Genomic DNA, 17,843 nt, shown 5'->3' with positions numbered 1-17,843 from the left:
CATCCCACATCCCACTCACACCTGTTAAATTACACCTGGATTCCTCTCTGACTGAGTAATTGCAGAAGCAGGCGCAGGCCAGGCAGCTGAGTCCATGCCTGTGTGCAGTGTCACCTGGGTTTAGGAATGCAGGCTACTCCAGGCTGTGCTCTGGTGGCACCCTGGAACCAGCAGGCACCTTCTCTCAGGTCACTCTCTGTCCTTGCAGAGGAAACCACAAAAGACCACCACACTGCTTGAGTTAGTCTCCATATATTTTATTTTTTTACAAAAATCCCATGTCAGACCATTGTGCTCATGACTAGAAAGGGTGGGCGGATAGACATGGCATGGATAGCAGAGAGCTCCCCCTTCTACGTGTCATCATCTCAAACCAGGAGCTTGTGAGCACACAGGCAGGCAACTACTAAAGGGGTTACCCTCCCGCACAGATGGACCCTCAGCCCTGTGCGCAGGCCCCGGCTGGACGTGCGCCCACAGCCAACAGAGCCTGGCCAGGTGCCCAGCGCAGAACGGCTGCCGAGCACCTTGGGAGGCCCTCACTCGGGATTCCCCTCACGGAGAAGAGCAAACCGCTACCTGGAGAGCAAGATGTCCTGGGCCCTGGGTGTTCCCTTCAACAGCCAAGGAAACCCACGTGGATCTTCAGAGCTGTTCCATGTTCCAGGTGAGTCACAGGTGGTGCAGGTGACATCAGGCTTCCCAAGGTAACGATCAGCACCAAAGGCCTTCTAAGCACAGAGCGCGCCCCCTTCCCCCCAAGCCACGTGGCAAAACCCAGCGGCCAAGCTCCAGGAGCACCTGACCCACAATCCAGAAGATCCGCCTACCCTGCTGCTTGCTGCTGAGGAGTGTCTAACAACACGGCTGTTTTCTTAGTGTCCACCAGAGCCTGCTGTGGGGTCCTTCATGTCAGTGTCCATCCAGGTCCCAATAGAGCATCCTTGTTTGAAACTGGCATCACAACCTTGCCTACAGCACGCGCTGACGTTCTCCATGATCTCAGCCCGTTTGGCTACCCCTGGATCCACCAACAACCTTCAGGGACCCAACGATCTGGCTCCTCTGGAGGGGATCCTAACACAGACGGCTCGTTTCCTACCATGTCCCACTGAAGGGCAGTATATTAGTTCCTCACATTGAAATAAGATAAAAATAGCAGCCACATACATAGCTCGACACACCACACTCTTTGGCTTCCCGAGGGAAGAAGGCTACTGCTAAAAAGAATACAGTCAGGAGTCAAGGAAAGGACGCTAGAAAGTTAGGATGCTGGGAGTCTGGACCCTTTGCTGGGTTGCTGAGCAGTGTAACTCAATCCCCTAGGCAGCCGCCTCAGCAGGACGGCCACGAGAAGAATGCCGCTGCGGACCTGGAGGACACCACCGCCCTGGGAGCAGCCCTGGTCCTGCTTGCCTGCGGAGAGGCCGCTTGGGTCAAGCTAGCCCTACGGTCCGGTGTATCTACAGGACAGAGCCTGGCTTCGAAATGATACTTGAAGAGAACCCACTGGTACAGGCAGGTCACGGGAGAATGTGCCCCCAAGAAATAGAAGCACAGGTGTCAAGGTCTGGGGAAGACGGACCGGTTTAAGGCATGTGCATGACCAGGACAGACCTGAGCTTTTGTTCAGGTGCAGAAAACCAGCTACACTCAACTTCACTGGAAGGAAGTGGGGTCCAGAAAATGGCCAAAGGTGTGGGCTGAATCCCTGCCAAATGCCACTAACACCCTCTTTGCTTATCCTACTGCCGTCACCACAAAAGAAAAATGAGCTTTTCTATCTCAGCCCAGGGAATGGAAATTTAAACCCAAGAAAGTGACCATGTGGGTGAAAATGCCTGTGATATTTCAGTCAGAAGTCAAGGAAAGGGCGTTAGATCCTCCCATGGTTCTGGCACATACCAAACCTCGGGCTGTTCTGGAACAACCAGGCCTTAGGGATCCAAAAACTACAGGTAACATACGGTGGAGGGGAAGGTGAATTTCACCCAGGTATTTATCCCAAGGCAGCTGCCTTGCGTAAGACTCACCGGCCAGCCGGGTGGGGGGCCACAAAGGACGCTTGCTTATTCCAAGTCACAGAGAGAAGGCCCACCTGCAAACCACTTCAGACCACACCTGGGAGGGCAGCCCGCCAGTTCTGTTCTCTTACACAGGAGACAACCCTCAGGAAAGCCTGAAGCCAAAACACATTTATAAAAGGGGGGCGGACTAAGAGCCACTTGGAAGTGCTGCCTTGGGGTCCCTTCCTTGCTCCTTCCTCTGGTTCCAACATGGAAGAGAAGGAAAAAGCAGGGACAGTCCTGGGACAGCATGACCTCATCGTGACTCTACACACACCAGTGATCCAGCACAAGGCAGCTCAACTGTCCCCGAGATGCAGGTCCGCCCTCCCCAGGGACTCAAGGGAGAGGAGACAGGAGTCACGGAGTGCCGTTGGCAGGGCAAAGGGAGAAGGAACAAACGGACAGGTCTTATCTCATCCCAGGCCCCATAAGAGGGCCAGCCGGCCCTTTTTTGTTTCTGCACATCCTCTGGGAAGAATGGAGATGATCTTTAAGGATGAGCCAGATACCTAAGGCCAGGATCCATCTCCACCAGAGAGAACATCAGGAGCCTTGGTGGGTCCCTCACTTTGTGAGACAGGCAGAAATTTCAAATTCCCCCCAAATATATATGTGTATATGCATGTGAGTATGTGTGCGATATATATACATACACATACATATGTATATACACACACACACATATATATATAAATAAGCCTCGAATGGCAAATCTGAAACATTTTCTTTTTAAATAATAATAATAGTTGTTACTGGATTTAAAAACCACAAACCAGCTGTCCTGGGCTTATGACCTGCGTGAGTGACTCTCCAGAGCCCCCATGTCCTCAGTGTAAGCTATCAGTCAGTGCCCTGTGCAGGGAGTCCCAGTGTCCTCTGTCCGGGTTGCAGGCCCAGCGTGGCAGCTTCAAGAGAAAGGCAACTATTTCCTTTCCACTCTTCCCGCCGCCTCTCCCAGCAGAGGGTCTGGGCCACCCACCCAGTGGATGTGCCTGGGGTCCTTCCACGTCTAGGAGCCACCTCCCTCACTCCGCTCATCCTCTCCCCAAACCTGCAAGGCCCCTAGATGAACTTGAAGCACTTGGTCTTGTCGTGGGGCAGGCGGGTCTTGAAGAGCACAGAGTCCACCCTGAACTGTGTGTACAGCAGGGGCATGTAGCCGTACACCTTGACAAAGAAGTTGATGCATTTGTGCCGCTCGTGAAAGTGGGAATCATCGTGGGACAGGGCCTGGGGGCATCCTGGGCATCGGAAAGTCCACCGTGAGGTCACCTTGGAACAGGGAAGAAGGAGCACAGTGAGGATCACAGGTGCCAACGCTGAGAAACCCCACAGCTTAACCAACCTGATGCGTCCACGTCCACAGGGAAGACATGGCCTCAGACAGCCACATGCGCTCAGAGGGAGTCAGGGCCAGTGCCCTGGCTGCCGCCTGCCACACACGTGGCTACAACACGTAAAGGGGCTCTTCCCAACGGTCTGTAATTAACAGGTATCAGGAGCTTTAAAATGGTCAGTGTTACCTGTTTAGTAACTGCGGCTAGTGTTCTTGGCTGCCCAGAAAAATGTAGGTATAAAGTTGTTTCTCAATATCTTAAATAGCAAAATACTGGAAAATGACCCATCAAAAGGGGACTAGTTAAATAATTATAAAATACTACACAACCATAAAAAGTTTTTAAAATTACAAAAGACATGGGACCCTGGTCAGTTTTTCCCAGTGGTCAGAGCATCAGCCCACAAACTGAAAGGGTTCGATTCCTGGTCAAAGGCACGTACCTCGATTGCAGGTTCAATCCCCAGCCCCAGTCAGGGTGCAAGCAGGAGGCAACGAATCAATGTGTCTCTAACACATCGGTGTTTCTCTCTCTTGCTCTCTCCCCCTCCCCCTTCCCTTCCACTCTCTCTAAAAATTAATGGGGGAAAATATCCTCACTCCTTGGGTGAGGATTTAAAAAAAAAAAAGAAAGAAAGAAAGGGGAGGGAAAAAGACATGGGAAAGTAGTCATATTACAGTTTAGTAGTATTAGGAAATTTGAAGCAATTAGAAAAGTATGGAGAATAATGTAACAGCTTCACTATCAACAATGTGGCCGACCACATAACATAAAACCCCTCAGCACAGAATACCTGGCGGAAAAAACCAGGGTAAGATATATGTAAACCATCTCTTTAAATATATGCCTGAGCTTGTAATGAAAAATAAAATCCTCAGAGGCCAAAAGAATGGAAAGGCCTGAATGTAGTGAGGCAGCCAGGGGCGTGGGGTCCTTATCAGACTCAGGAGGCAAGAGTGTGGAGTCAGACAGGAGACTGTGTGAAGCTCTGGGACCCGCTGTACCCAGACGCTGCGTGGAGAGAGGCAGCCACAGAGAGCAACAGGAAGGAAACGTTTTCTGCTCAGTCTCAGCTCTAAGCGGAGAAGAAACAGCACTCTGACCACTCTTAAGCACACGCTGGCCCTCACACACCTGAGGCTGGCATGTATGTTGCTGTGTGTCCTGAACGGTCCCAAGATGCTCACTTAGCTTACACGGGTCTCAAGTAGACCTGAGGGATGCAGGAGAAGGAAATGCAAATCCTCTCAGGTGCAAACTTAGACCTCAAAGAGACACAGGTAAAATCCCCAAAAATATAACCTCACAATCAAAAGTCACAAACTGTGCCCTAGCTGGTGTGGCCCAGCGACTAGAGCACCAGCCCAAGCATCGGGTTTGATTCCAGGTTAAAGGCATGTACCTGGGTTGTGGTTCACTCCCAGTTGGGGCACATGCGAGAAGCAACCAGTTGATGTGTCTCTCTCACATCAATGTTTTTCTCCTCCCCACCCCACCCCCCAACTCTCTGAAAAGCAATGGAAAACATATCCTCATGTGAGAATTAACAACAACAAAGTCACAAAGCCCTAACCAGTTTGGCTCAGTGGATAGAGCGTCGGCCTGTGGACCGAAGGGTGGGTCTCAGGTTCGACTCCTGGTCAAGGGCTTGTACCTTGGTTGCAAGCTCAATCCCTGGTGCTGTCTGGGCGTGTGCAGAAGGTAACCAATTGATGTCTGTCTCTCTCTCTCTCTCTCTCTCTCTCTCTCTCTGTCTCTCTCTCTCTCACATTGATGTTTCTCTGTCTCTCCCCTACCCTTCCACCCTTTAAAAATCAATGGAAAAATATTCTTGGGTGAGGATTAACAAGAAAAAAAGTCACAAGAATGGAAATGAGTCACATAAGGAAGAAACAAACAACAGAATCAGATCCCAAAACACTGCAAAATAGCAGGATTATCAGAGTGACTGTAACAATAAATGTGTATAATATTACGATGCAATTTTGAAAGATTTCTCAATTTTGATAGTCCCTGTTAATGGAAGAAACAGGGACTATCAAAAAAGTCCTAACAGATATGAAAAGGAACCAAATATGAAAAGGAACCAAATAGAACAACAGAAATGAAAAGTATATTGAGTTAAATCAAACTCAATTGATGGGCAATAAGAAAATGTTAGTGATAAAAAGTATAATAAAATTATTATATGGAAAATACTGACAAAAAGCTTTAAAAATATGAAAGCAAGATTAAGAGACATGGAGAAGTGACACTGTATGATTCCATTTATATAAAATTTAAAATGGCAAAGTGATCCTGGAACAGAAAATAGACACTGACTTCCTCCCCTTGTCCCATCTGAACTCCTTCCTGCTCGGAGCAGCACTCTGCCCCTGGGGCCCAGTGTGCTCTTTACCTGCCCCACCCCAGGGGAGGGTGTGGAGGACCCTCCCATTCTCATGATGATGCCCACCCACCTCCTCAGAGAGCCCTCCGCCTCCGGCAGTCCTGCTCTGTGTATGCTTGAGGCTGGGAAGTTTAGGTTCAGAAGTGAAAGCTCAGGGCCACCAGAGGGCAGACCCAGAAAGCTGGTAGGACCTGTACCAATCGGGCCAGGACAGCAGAACAGAACTTGCCACTGTGCCCACAGCAGAACACACATATCTCCCCCTCCCACCCTCTGTGTGGGACTCTAAGGGGGCCTTGGAATCTTTCACCTGCTCTGCCCGGTTCTGGTCAAGCTCACTGTGGAACTCATTTTGTACTTAACCCTGTTGACCAATGACCAAGCATTGGCTTAAAGGCATCTCCTGGGTTGCTCCTCTAACCTCTCCAGTTAGTGGGAATGTGGCTTAGGGAACTGTAGGGAATCGGTCGGCCCGGGGTGCATATGTCTGCTGCAGACTCTCCATGGTCCAGGAGTCCCTGCCAGTCCAGAGCCTCTCTACGGGCCTCCCTGGGGGAGCAGGTGTAGCTGTCCGGCCTCATTCCCGAGTGTGGCCTGCACCGTGGGTGTGGGCTAGTTACGCAGAGTCAGCTCCCCGTGCTCTCGTCAGGCTTTCTACCCCAGAGAGCCATGGAATGTGGTCCAAAAATGTGGGAACTGAGAGTTTAGGGCACACAGCTGCTCACATAAGCTCTTGGTTACACTTTACATTATTCTACTACATTATCATTCTAGCAAAAACTAAGGAAATCCAAAAAAAGGATAGACAAGTAATATGGTGTATCAATACTGGTTCCTTCACTGGGACCAGTGGACCACACTGATATAAGATGCTCATAACAAGGTAACTGCATGGAGTAGGTGGGAATTCTGTACTAGCTTCACAACTGTCTGTAAATCTAAATCTACTTTAACACAAAAAGGTTTATCTTACAAGTAAGCCACAGTGTTTAGGGATGGATGCTTAGGTGACAAAAGCATAAAGGAAAACAATGGTGTGAGCACCACTGAAGGCCTGATAGTGACTGTATTAGTGTCCTAGGGCTGCTAAAACAAATGACCACAAACCTAGAGACTTAGAAACAAACGTTTATCCTCTCACAGTTCTGGATGCTACAAGTCTGAAGTCAAGGTGTCCATCTCTCAGAAGGCTTGGGGAACAGCTTGTTCCCTGCCCCCTCAGTTCTGGTGTTGCCAGCAATCCTCGGCTTGCAATATGATAATGTTATCGCCCATAGCCATTATAACGCGCATTAGGTCTCCATGGCTTATTTACTACTCATTCTAAGTTTGTACCTAAACATCATTAATCTTACCCCCCAAATCCTTATTCTGCATAAAGCCTATTTGTAGTCTAGTTCTTTTTCCTCTTGGAAAATGTAACATTACAATATTCAAAGCAGCAATTGCTCTAAGAACATTAACTCCCTGTTCTTTAGTCAGTATTCTTAAGATATTAACATTATTAAAAGAACACTGCTAATCATAAAACCAACCAACCTTTCTAATTTTTTTGTTTGTTTTTTTTTGTGTGGTTTTTTCATTAATTCTCAACCAAGAATATTTTTCCACTGATTTTTAGAGAGAGAGTGAGAGGGAGAGGGAGAGAAACATTGATGTGAGAGAAACACATTGATTGGTTGCCTCCTGCACACACCCCAACCAGGGCTGAGGAACCTGCAACCAAGGTACGTGCCCTTGACTGGAATTGAGCCCAGGACCCTTCAGTCTGTGGTCAACACTCTATCTACTGAGCCAACTGGCTAGGGCCAACCTTTCTAATTTTAACAAGGGAGAGAACAGTTCAACAGTGTACTTTTAAAGTATTTAATACAAAAAAATTATTATTTTAGAATACAAAATAGTACATATACCTGATGCTATTGAAAGTAGGTAAGTTAAAAATAGTGCCAACTGGTTCTATACTATAAAGTGCATAACTGGACTCAGAATTTGAATAAATTAACTCAAAATTTGAAGGCATTCTTAATTTATTGGGCCTTTGATTTTAAAAAGTTCACCCTGGCTGAAACCGGTTTGGCTCAGTGGATAGAGCATCGGCCTGTGGACTGAGAGGTCCCAGGTTCGATTCCGGTCAAGGGCATGTACCTTGGTTGCGGGCACATCCCCAGTAGGTGGTGTGCAGGAGGCAGCTGACCGATGTTTCTCTCTCATCAATGTTTCTAACTCTCTATCTCTCTCCCTTCCTCTCTGTAAAAAAATCAATAAAATATATTTAAAAAAATAATAAAATAAAAATAAAAAGTTCACCCTGATCTTGAATTGAATTCCTCTTATATTCCCATAAGACTGAGAAAATTCACAGAGAATAATTACTTCTTAAGTTTTCTCTTGGTAAGAGGCATGTATACCATGTGCAAATTATTTCCATCTCATTCTCTACACTGAAGAGATTCGGCCAGTGTTTAATTAGTCTAATAATATAGACAAACACACTTTGATAAAAGTGTCTGTAAGAGTTTCAGGTGACACCTAATCGCTCAGAGCCTGACTTTCATGGCTGTCTCTGACCGATGAGGGAGGTATAAATGGAAGGACACATCTTGACTGACGTCCAGTCCCTGGCCACATAGGAAAGGAGAAGGAATAGAAAATTTCCCCAATCACTAACTTCTTTCTAAGGCCTTGTCTCCCAAACTGTAGAGTTTGCAAAGAAGTATGCTTTTCACTGTTTTACATTAGATCTATCACTGTACCTGGCAAACATACTACTTTTATGAAAATAACTGTGACTATTATCAGTCACAATTTCTAAAAAACCCACACAATTGGATGCATTATTTTGCTAATTATTCTTTTGTGAGCTTTAGCACAGCGGTTCTCAACCTGTGGGTCACGAACCCTTTGGCAGCCGAATGACCCTTTCACAGGGGTCACCTAAGACCATTCTGCATATCAGATATTTACATTACGATTCATAACAGTAGCAACATTACAGTGATGAAGTAGCAACGAAAATAATTTTATGGTTGGGTCACAACATGAGGAACTGTATTTAAAGGGCCAGAAGGTTGAGAACCACTGCTAGCAGAAGGCACTAGGATAGAAGAAACTATGGGGTTATCAGGAGTTAAAGTTATAACCCTGAGCCATACTTGGAAAAAGGCTTGCTAGGTATAAATGGATGCAGAAGGCCCCCAAATGCTTTTCTATCTCTCTTTTGTGTTGTTGTTTTACATAAACTTTTTTCTATTGCTGACAGTATTAAAATGTCCCTTCTTTCCACCCCCCTTTGTCCACCTCCACCTAGCCCCCACTTGTTACCCTTTGTTGCATGGATCCAATGTCCTTTGATTATCACAATGCTTCCCACCAAAGATATGATTTATCATTATTAGTACAGACTGCTGGTTATTTATATAAAACTTACCTTCAATATGTAAGAGTAAAATATTATATACTCATGGCAGTAATGATATCCATAAAGATAACTTATTATTTTGTAATATTAAATAATATGCCTTTTAAACAATAAAATAAGGCCTTAAGTAATGTTTCTAAGGACATCAGGCTATGGCATGAATACTGACAGAGCACAGTCATAAATACTGCTCATTTGAATTGACACACAGAGTCTCTAGTATTAATCACTATGAAGGCCATTACCAGGCCTCCCCTAGCCCTCACCAGGAGAGCTCTCACTCATCTGAACCTGCAGTGATGACAGAAAGGGTGATGGAAATGGTCTTTCTATGCGCTGAGCATGAAATTGGAATACTCTGATCAAATCTATTCAGCAACTCAAAGATAAAAACAAAACTCAAATTTCTAGAATTCTGACGGCACTTTTGCTCTTGTTTTAAACTAAATAACTTTTTTAGCAATTATTTATGTGCCAGGCATTATTCTTGGAGCTTTACATAATTTAACCCAGACATTCTTAAATCTGTGTGCCACAGGAGTCGCCTCCACTCTGACGTGGCAATCTGGGGAGACCTTTGGACTCCATCTCAGAATGTTTTTAAATGCATAATATTAACTACATGCGATTACAAAGGAAACAAGTTATACTGAAATACAGTAATACATGTGTTCTTTTCTAGATCTAAAGGCATTTGGTAGTTAATAGCAGTGATGATCACAAGTGGCACTTTGAGATACAACAGCAAATGTGATATGAAAATGTCTGAGTACTACTGGTGACAAATCACAATTACTGCAAAGGCTCTTATGAATTGTAGCTTGTTTCATAACTGATAAAAGTTCCAGTTAGAAATTAGTAAAACAAAGATGTAACATTTTTCCCAACCAAGTTCCAAATCCTCTGAGTTCTATCTATTTTACCCTTAAGAGTGAAGAGCCACTGAATTAACAACTAATTTAACCTTCAGACAATCCTTTTTTGGTTAATGGTATCATTATCCCCATTTACAGATGAGGACTCTGAGGTACGGTTACATGCTACACTACTGCAAACTACGTGAATTCAGTATTCATGCACCCCAGACCCATCAGTAGTGGAACCCTCACCTTGATAGGGGGTTTCCGAGTGATGTGGGAGACAAGGAAGTTCATGGCGATGTCCTCACAGTTGATGTATTCATCCACCATATCTCGGATGGCCTGGGGCATCACGTAAGAATACAGGTAGGCATAGTACTGTCAGGGAAAGAAAAAGAATCACACTCTGTTAGAGGCCATACTTCTTTGGCTTTCCCCAAAAATATGAGCAGATGCCCTGGCCAGTGTTGACTAAGTTGTTGGAGTGTCAGCCTATGCACCAAAGGGTCAAGAGTTTGATTTCCTGATCAAGGACATGTGCCTGTGTTGCAGGTTCGATCCCAGGCCTGTCAGGGCACGTGCAGGAGGAAACCAAGCAATGTGTCTCTCTCACATCAATGTTTCTCTCTCTCTTTATCTATCTATCCCCCCTCCCCCCTCTCATCCACTCTCTGAAAAATCAATGGGAAAATATATCCTCCAGTGAGGATTAACAACCACAACAGTGTGGACCTAGGGGCTGTTAGGAAGTGGGAGAAAAGAGGTAGCCATCACTGGCATTTAAGGAGTTGGGGCCAGGGTGGCTTAGCATCCTGCAAGGCAGAACTTCTGCAATGAATAATGACCCCTTCCAAGTTGCCATTATCACCCCCTTAGAGAATCGCAATTTCATTTAATTTCCTTAGTACCTCAGTGATTTTACAACAATCTAAAAATTTGTCAAATCAGGTCAGACACTGGTTCAGCTGAACAACATTCTCTCTGACAACAAAAGCCTGGCTATCTTCTCAGATTTCTCAGTAAGTCATTGAGCCATGAAATATCCAATCCTTCAGCACCTCACAGACAAAGTCTAGAATCTGATCACTTCTCACCACTGCTACTGGCCTCCCTGCTCCAAGTCACCATCATTTCTTGGCTGGATTACTCATATTGTCTAAATGGTCTCCCTGCTGGGCCTGCCTGGCATGGTTCAGTGGTTGAACCTTGACCTATGAACCAAGAGGTCATGGTTCGATTCCTGGTCAGGCCATATGTACAGGTTGCAGGCTCAATCAATGATTCTCTCTCATCATTGATGTTTCTATCTCTCTCCCCCTCTCCCTTCCTTTCTGAAATCAATAAAAATATATTTTAAAAAAATAAAAACTAAATGGTCTCTCTGATGCCATATTTTCTTCCCTACAGTCCATTCTCAGCACAGCAGAGTGATCATGTTAAAAGTCCAACTTAACATGTCACACTAAACCAGCGATTTTCAACCAGCATTTTAAAACATGCAATACCTGACTATTTAGTCAGGGACACTTACCTCTTTTCCCTTAGACTGTCGAATAAAAAACTGACACCAACCAACACAACAATAGCCATCAGTGTAAATTAATCAAAATTATACCTATTTTTTGTCAGATCAACAAAAAGGTTGAAAATCGCTGCTCTAAACCCCTCAATGGCTTCCCATCTCACTCAGACCAAAAGCCTAAGTTCTGAAATGTCCTGCAAGGCCCACAGAATGGTATGCCGAAGCTGGCTCACACCTGCTCATGAATGCTGACTGCTAAGTTTTCAGAAATGTTGTGAGACTATTTAGAAATTTTGTGAATTTGTTATGAAAAAATAACTATTATTAAAAATATAATTGTATAAACTTAAATAACTATAATAAAAAAAATCTAAAGCTCATCGCTTAATTAAAAAATTGTTATATTTTACTATCATTAACTAAATTTCACTGTTATCTTGAGGTTGTCTATGTCTATCATATTTATATGGTGAAAATACTATACAATGATGTGCAAATCCACATTTCTTCCCAACTCCATATTTAGTGATTATGTTGATAACCTGAAATCAGCCATAGTAAGAATATTTACACTACAGAAATGGGCAAATGCTATAAAACAGGATACATGTTAACTGTGATGTGTTGCAATAATGAATAAAGAGGTAAGGTGCTCAATAAAACTGATTTATGTATTTTATTACCTTAAATATGGAATCTATGTAATGAAAAACTGATCACACAATTTTTGTAGCATACAGTGGTTTGCTGGTTTGGTGGCAAAGTACTTAAGAGATGGTGAACTTAAAAGATGAGCGCTAGCTGGTTTGGCTCGGTGGATAGAGCATCGGCCTGAAGACTGAAGGGTACCAGATTCGATTCTGATCAAGGGCACATGCCGGGTTGTGGGCTCCCAGTAGGGGGCATGCAGGAGGCAGCCGATCAATGGTTCTCTCTCATTGATGTTTCTATCTTTCCCTCTCCCTCCGAAATCAATAAAAATGTATTTTGGGGGCAAAAAAGATGAATTATACATTTTTCTTTTAGAAAAAGGCAGGTGATTAAGATATGTTGACCCTTTAAATGCCAGTGGCTGCCATTATATGCTGATAAGAAAATGTATATTAACCACAACCCATATCATCAAGAGAAAGGTGAAATTATAACAAGAATTGCCTTTAAAAAACAGAGAAACCATTATGAAAACCCTTGCTTAGCAGTATTTTCACAATTATCTAATTTTAATGCCAAAAATAACTTACAAAAATTTTCAGATGTATACATTTTAAAAACACACAAAAAAACCTTCTGTAACCTGTTTAAAAATCTCCTGAACAAAAAGTTGAAATGAAGTTGGAAACTACTCTCAAATACAATAATGTAACACCTCATTGGTTTGCTTAAAAAACTGAATGGCGACATGGAAGATGGAAATTCTAGTCAATTTCAGCAACAAGCCACCAAATTGGTTGATGAGTATCATGACTTAGTAAGCCCAGCAATAAGGTATTCTTCCAGGGACAGTGATTAAAACCAAGTATCAAAAATATGCTTAATTTAGAAATAGATCTCTGACTTGCCATAACATAGTGTCAAATCAAGATTTTCAAAAACAATAAGGCATATTCAATCACACTGCTGTCATGAAAATTTAAGAATTAAGTGAGAATACTTTGAAACTATTTCATCTTTATCTCAACCTTACAAAAATTTCTATAAGTATGATAGTATACATTTATAAATATAACTCATAAATAAATATACATATTTGTGAGGTACAGGTTCAAAATTTCTATTGATAGGCACTTACAATAAAAAAAAACTTGATTGCTTCAATAGAGGGTATTATGCTAAGTGAAATAAGTCAGGCAAAGAAAGACAAACACCATAGGATTTCACTTATAAGTGGAATATAAAAAACAAAATAAAACACAAACTGACTCATAGATAGAGAGAACAAACTGATGGCTGTCAGATGAAAGGAGTACTGGGGGGCAGGTGGGTGAAAAAGGTGAAGGTATTAAAAAGTACTGATTGGCAGTTACAAATAGTCCTGGGGATATAAAGTACAGCATAGGGAACATCAACAATAATATACTAATAATGTGTGGTGTCAGGTGAGTACTAAACTTATGGGGGTGATCACTTAATACGTTATGTCAATCTCTAACCACTATGTTGTACACCAGAAACTAATGTAATATTGAATGTCAACTTTAACTGAAAAAAAGACTGTTCCAGATTAGGGAATGCCCACTTAATTGCTTTCCAGGATCAAACAAGTAAGGCAAATACACAACATTTTAAAGAAATGTGTGTAAGAAAAACAGAGTCATGGAGAAAATAAGCACGTACATGCCCAGGTACAGGAACAGCAGCTACGCAGCTCCAGCCAGTGTGTTTCAGGCAGAAACACTGCCCTGTGTGACCTGACTTTCATTTTCATTAAGGTCCCAATCTTTTTGTAAAGTAACATTCTATGAGCCACAGAAAGCTTGGGGGCTGCTAGTTTGTAAACTCTGCTCTAGATTTTCAAACAGAAAAAAAAACCCCAAAACCCTAAGTTTTATTAATTATTTATTACTTGGAAGTAAAGAGATCTGACTACTGTAACTTTTATAGAGCCATCAGAGAATTGAGAAGGCAGACTTTTCAGAAGACAAATTCTCAAGTTATATGAGCAGACACTGCTAAAAATCAGTGGCTCTTTCTCAGACAACCAGTGTGAAAATAAAAGACTCCCAGGTAGTTTTCAGCCAGATGCTCTCACCCCTCCTTGCAATCCCCAGCCCAGCCAAAGCCAATCCACGTTTAGAAAATTAGCACAGGGCAAGACTCAGGAGTGGGATGAGCATAACAGTTACACGTTAAAAAGAAAAATGAGCTGCAAGTTTAATGACTTCCTAGGCTGGTTCAAATGTCCCCAGCGAGATCACTTTCAAGGTCCTATTTGAGATGACTTGCAAGATGCCACCATCTGAGATATGAAATAAATGAGGAGCAAAGGAGTTGAGGGAATTGAAAGGGGTGGGAAATCATGGGCTTCTTGGAGGAAAATTCCGTTTGAAGGACCACAAGGGACATATAGGGGATGACCTGGAAACAAATATACAAGTACAGATCTCAAGGAAGGGCCAAGGCTGGAATATAGATAGAGAAATCATCAGCTTATGTGTAAGGAAAGCCACAAGACCTTGTGAGTATGAGAGAATGTCTAAGGAAAACACAAAGTAAGGAGATCACTAGATGAAGCTGGAACCATGAGATACTTCAACATTTATGGGGAAGACAGTACGGTGGGTGGGTCTTCATAAGGGGAATGAGTCACCCAGAATGACCGACAGCATGGAATGGAGATTAGGATGACGGGCCAGGTACTAACATCCTGATGACTGTGAGGGAATGATTATGAGGCTGGCGGACAGCAGCAACAAGACAGAAACCATGAGCCTCCGATGAGATTTCATATGTCAGTTGAGAATTGTCGAGATATGTCATTGATAAGCAGTGAAAAGTTCTCTACACCTTTCCTAATCCAAAGTATAAATCTGGGAGATGAGTGGCCTCAATCCCTGTTTGCAGAAAAAATACTTTTCTCCTTAGAGAAGAGTCAGGTTTCCATCAGGTCAAGGAGACAGAGGAGGTGTTCCATGGGTTGTAGGTGAGTTGGTTATCTGAGAACAGGGATTCTTCAGAGTCCAGAGGAAGGAACTGAGAGGGAAGGTACAGAGCAGCACTATCCAATGGAAATATGAGTCACACATGTAATTTTAAATTTTCCAGTAGCCACATTTTTAAAAGCAAAAAGAAACAGTAAAATTAATTAGTAATGTATTTTACTTAATCCAATATATCCAAAATAAGTGCATTTCAGCATTCAGTCAATATAAAAAATTATTGAAATAGTTTGCCTTCTTTCATGCTAAGTTTTCAAAGTCTGGTGTGTACTTTACACTACAGCACATCTCAACGTTTGAGCACCAGCCACATTTCAAGTGCTGAACAGTCACAAGTGGCCAGTGGCTACTTTATAGAACAGATGAGAAATTGAGAGAAGAGGAGTCAGGAGCAAACAAACAAAAAAAATAGAACAGTTTAGCAATAACAGTACAGGTGAGGAGTAATAACTGGAGGGGTTTGCATGTTGGATAATCAATGAAAATTGGGATGTGGAGGCATGAAGGTTACAAGCTCTAAGGAATCAAACAGAAAACAGAGCCACAACAGATAGAGGCCTGTGGTGGGCATGGGAGAGTGGTGGCGAGCCTGAGTCAGAAGAGTGCCAGGCTCAGCCCTCTATGCCAGGCCGTATCTGGAACAGCAATTCTGAGACTGGATGTTAGTTTAGCACAATGCTCTCAATTTTACAGATGACAAGGTAAGGCCCAGAAAGATGAACTTAATTCACCTAGTGGCCTACATACAATTGTATAGGCCGTCTTCTCACCCTGACTTTTTATTCCAGAGTTGCTCTAAGCATCTTGATCTCTGTCTTTAAAAACAGAAATAACTTATTTCTAGCAAAGAAGGGACATATGAGAAGCACTAGGAGAGATAAATTTAGGGCAGCATTACACTGCAACATAAAGGCTGAATTCTTAACAAGTTCATGCCATTCTAACCAAATCTTGTCTTACCTTGTGAAAAAAGGCAGCACCTGTCAGCACCATGGACAGCTCACAGGAGTAGTTGGAGTTGTAGAGCCAGGACTGATGGGGGATGTCCCACGCGTGGTAACGGCCAGGGAAGCCCACAATGCGGTCCCGTGCTTCTCTCCACACCCTCGAAAAGCACAAGTATATGTACACACCTAAGTACAAAGCTCTAAGATTATCAGAAACATTTAAGATTACTGCCTATGTCTTGCAGGTTCTGGTTCTTAGGCTGTTCCTTCTTTTTGTTGTTGTTGTTGTTTTTAATAACAAAATCGCAAGCCAAACAGGATAAAAACAAGTAATGAGCGACACATGCAGCTTCCTTAATAAGCACCAGCTTATTTTTACTGCTTCTCTAATTCCTGGCAGCCAGCATCTCTCCCACCCTTACAGAAAGAACAAGCTGGAATAACATGGGATGCATAATATTCTGCTAAGAAGCAGAAAGAAGATATAAATGTCTACTCCTATTTACTTCTTATCTAAAAAGTTTTATTTTTAATGAGCATGCTACATTAGTACACTAGGCATGTATGTATATAACTGATGTATATTGCATACTTAATTTTTCCTTTTCCTGAGTGAGTATACTATAAAAGAAGCTTAGAGACCACTGGTCTAAACACAGGAGACTGCTGCCTGGAGTAAGGTCCAACAGTCTTTCTTTTTTGCCTTTTTATTGAATTTATTGGGGTAACACTGGTTAATAAAACTGTACAGGTTAGCCCTAGCCACTTTGGCTCAGTGGATAGAGTGTTGGCCTGAGGACTGAGGGTCCCGGGTTCGATTCTGGTCAAGGGTATGTACCTCGGTTACAGGCTTGGGCACTGGTCAGGGCATGTACAGGAGGCAACCAATCAACGTGTCTCTCTCACATCAATGTTTCTCTGTCTTTCCCTCTCTTTTCTACTCCCTCTAAAATCAATGGGAAAATATCCTGGGGTGAGAATTAAAAAAAACACATAACTCTACAGGTTTCAGGTGCACAATTATACAATACATCATCTGTACACTCTACTGTGTGTTCATCACCCCAAGTCAAGTCTCTGTAAGGTCCAACAGTCTTAATTCCTGATTTAAGCAGAACTGAGGGAGAGACCTACACCATAAAAAGTGGTCTACAGAACCATGTAAATAAAAGATTTAATAAATGTAATAAATAAATTGAAAATTCAATGTTTCCAGGATAAAATTTTACATCATCCCCAAATTTACAAGTAAAACGACAAACAGAATCAGTCCCCAGGTTTTCCAGGCTAAAATCCTAGAGCTGAAAGCACTTCTGCTCTACAGAACCCATCAGCTCTGCTTCAAGGTCCTGTAAACAATGAACCACTACTTCCTACTTCACCTCAGCCCCAAAGAGAGCTTTAAACTGCTTGAGATGAGGGTGAGGGCAGGATTGAGGGGGTGAAGGGACATTGGGGGGATAAGGACACATTTGTAATATCTTATTCAGCCCTAACCGGTTTGGCTCAGTGGATAGAGCGCTGGCCTGCGGACTGAAGGGTCCCAGGTTTGATTCCAGTCAAGGGCATATACCTTGGTTGCAGGCACAACCCAGTAGGGGGTGTACAGGAGGCAGCTGATCGATGTTTCTCTCTCATTGAT

At 43.2% G+C, this 17,843-nt stretch overlaps 1 protein-coding gene across 1 annotated transcript in view; it reads right to left on the bottom strand.

The window, feature by feature from the left end:
* Nucleotides 1-236: 236 nt before the first annotated feature.
* Nucleotides 237-17,843, bottom strand: part of EXTL3 (exostosin-like glycosyltransferase 3) — a 131,372-nt gene continuing 113,765 nt past the window's right edge. The window contains 3 exon segments of the mRNA XM_006774761.2: nt 237-3,341; nt 10,326-10,454; nt 16,215-16,359. Of these exon segments, the coding sequence (XP_006774824.1) occupies nt 3,132-3,341; nt 10,326-10,454; nt 16,215-16,359 (484 nt within the window). The 3' untranslated portion in view covers nt 237-3,131.

This window comes from Myotis davidii, unplaced genomic scaffold (assembly GCF_000327345.1).
Source record: "Myotis davidii unplaced genomic scaffold, ASM32734v1 scaffold524, whole genome shotgun sequence".
Taxonomy (NCBI): Eukaryota; Metazoa; Chordata; class Mammalia; order Chiroptera; family Vespertilionidae; genus Myotis; species Myotis davidii.
Note: the sequence above shows the minus strand (reverse complement) of the source record. Positions and strands in the feature narration are given on the sequence as shown.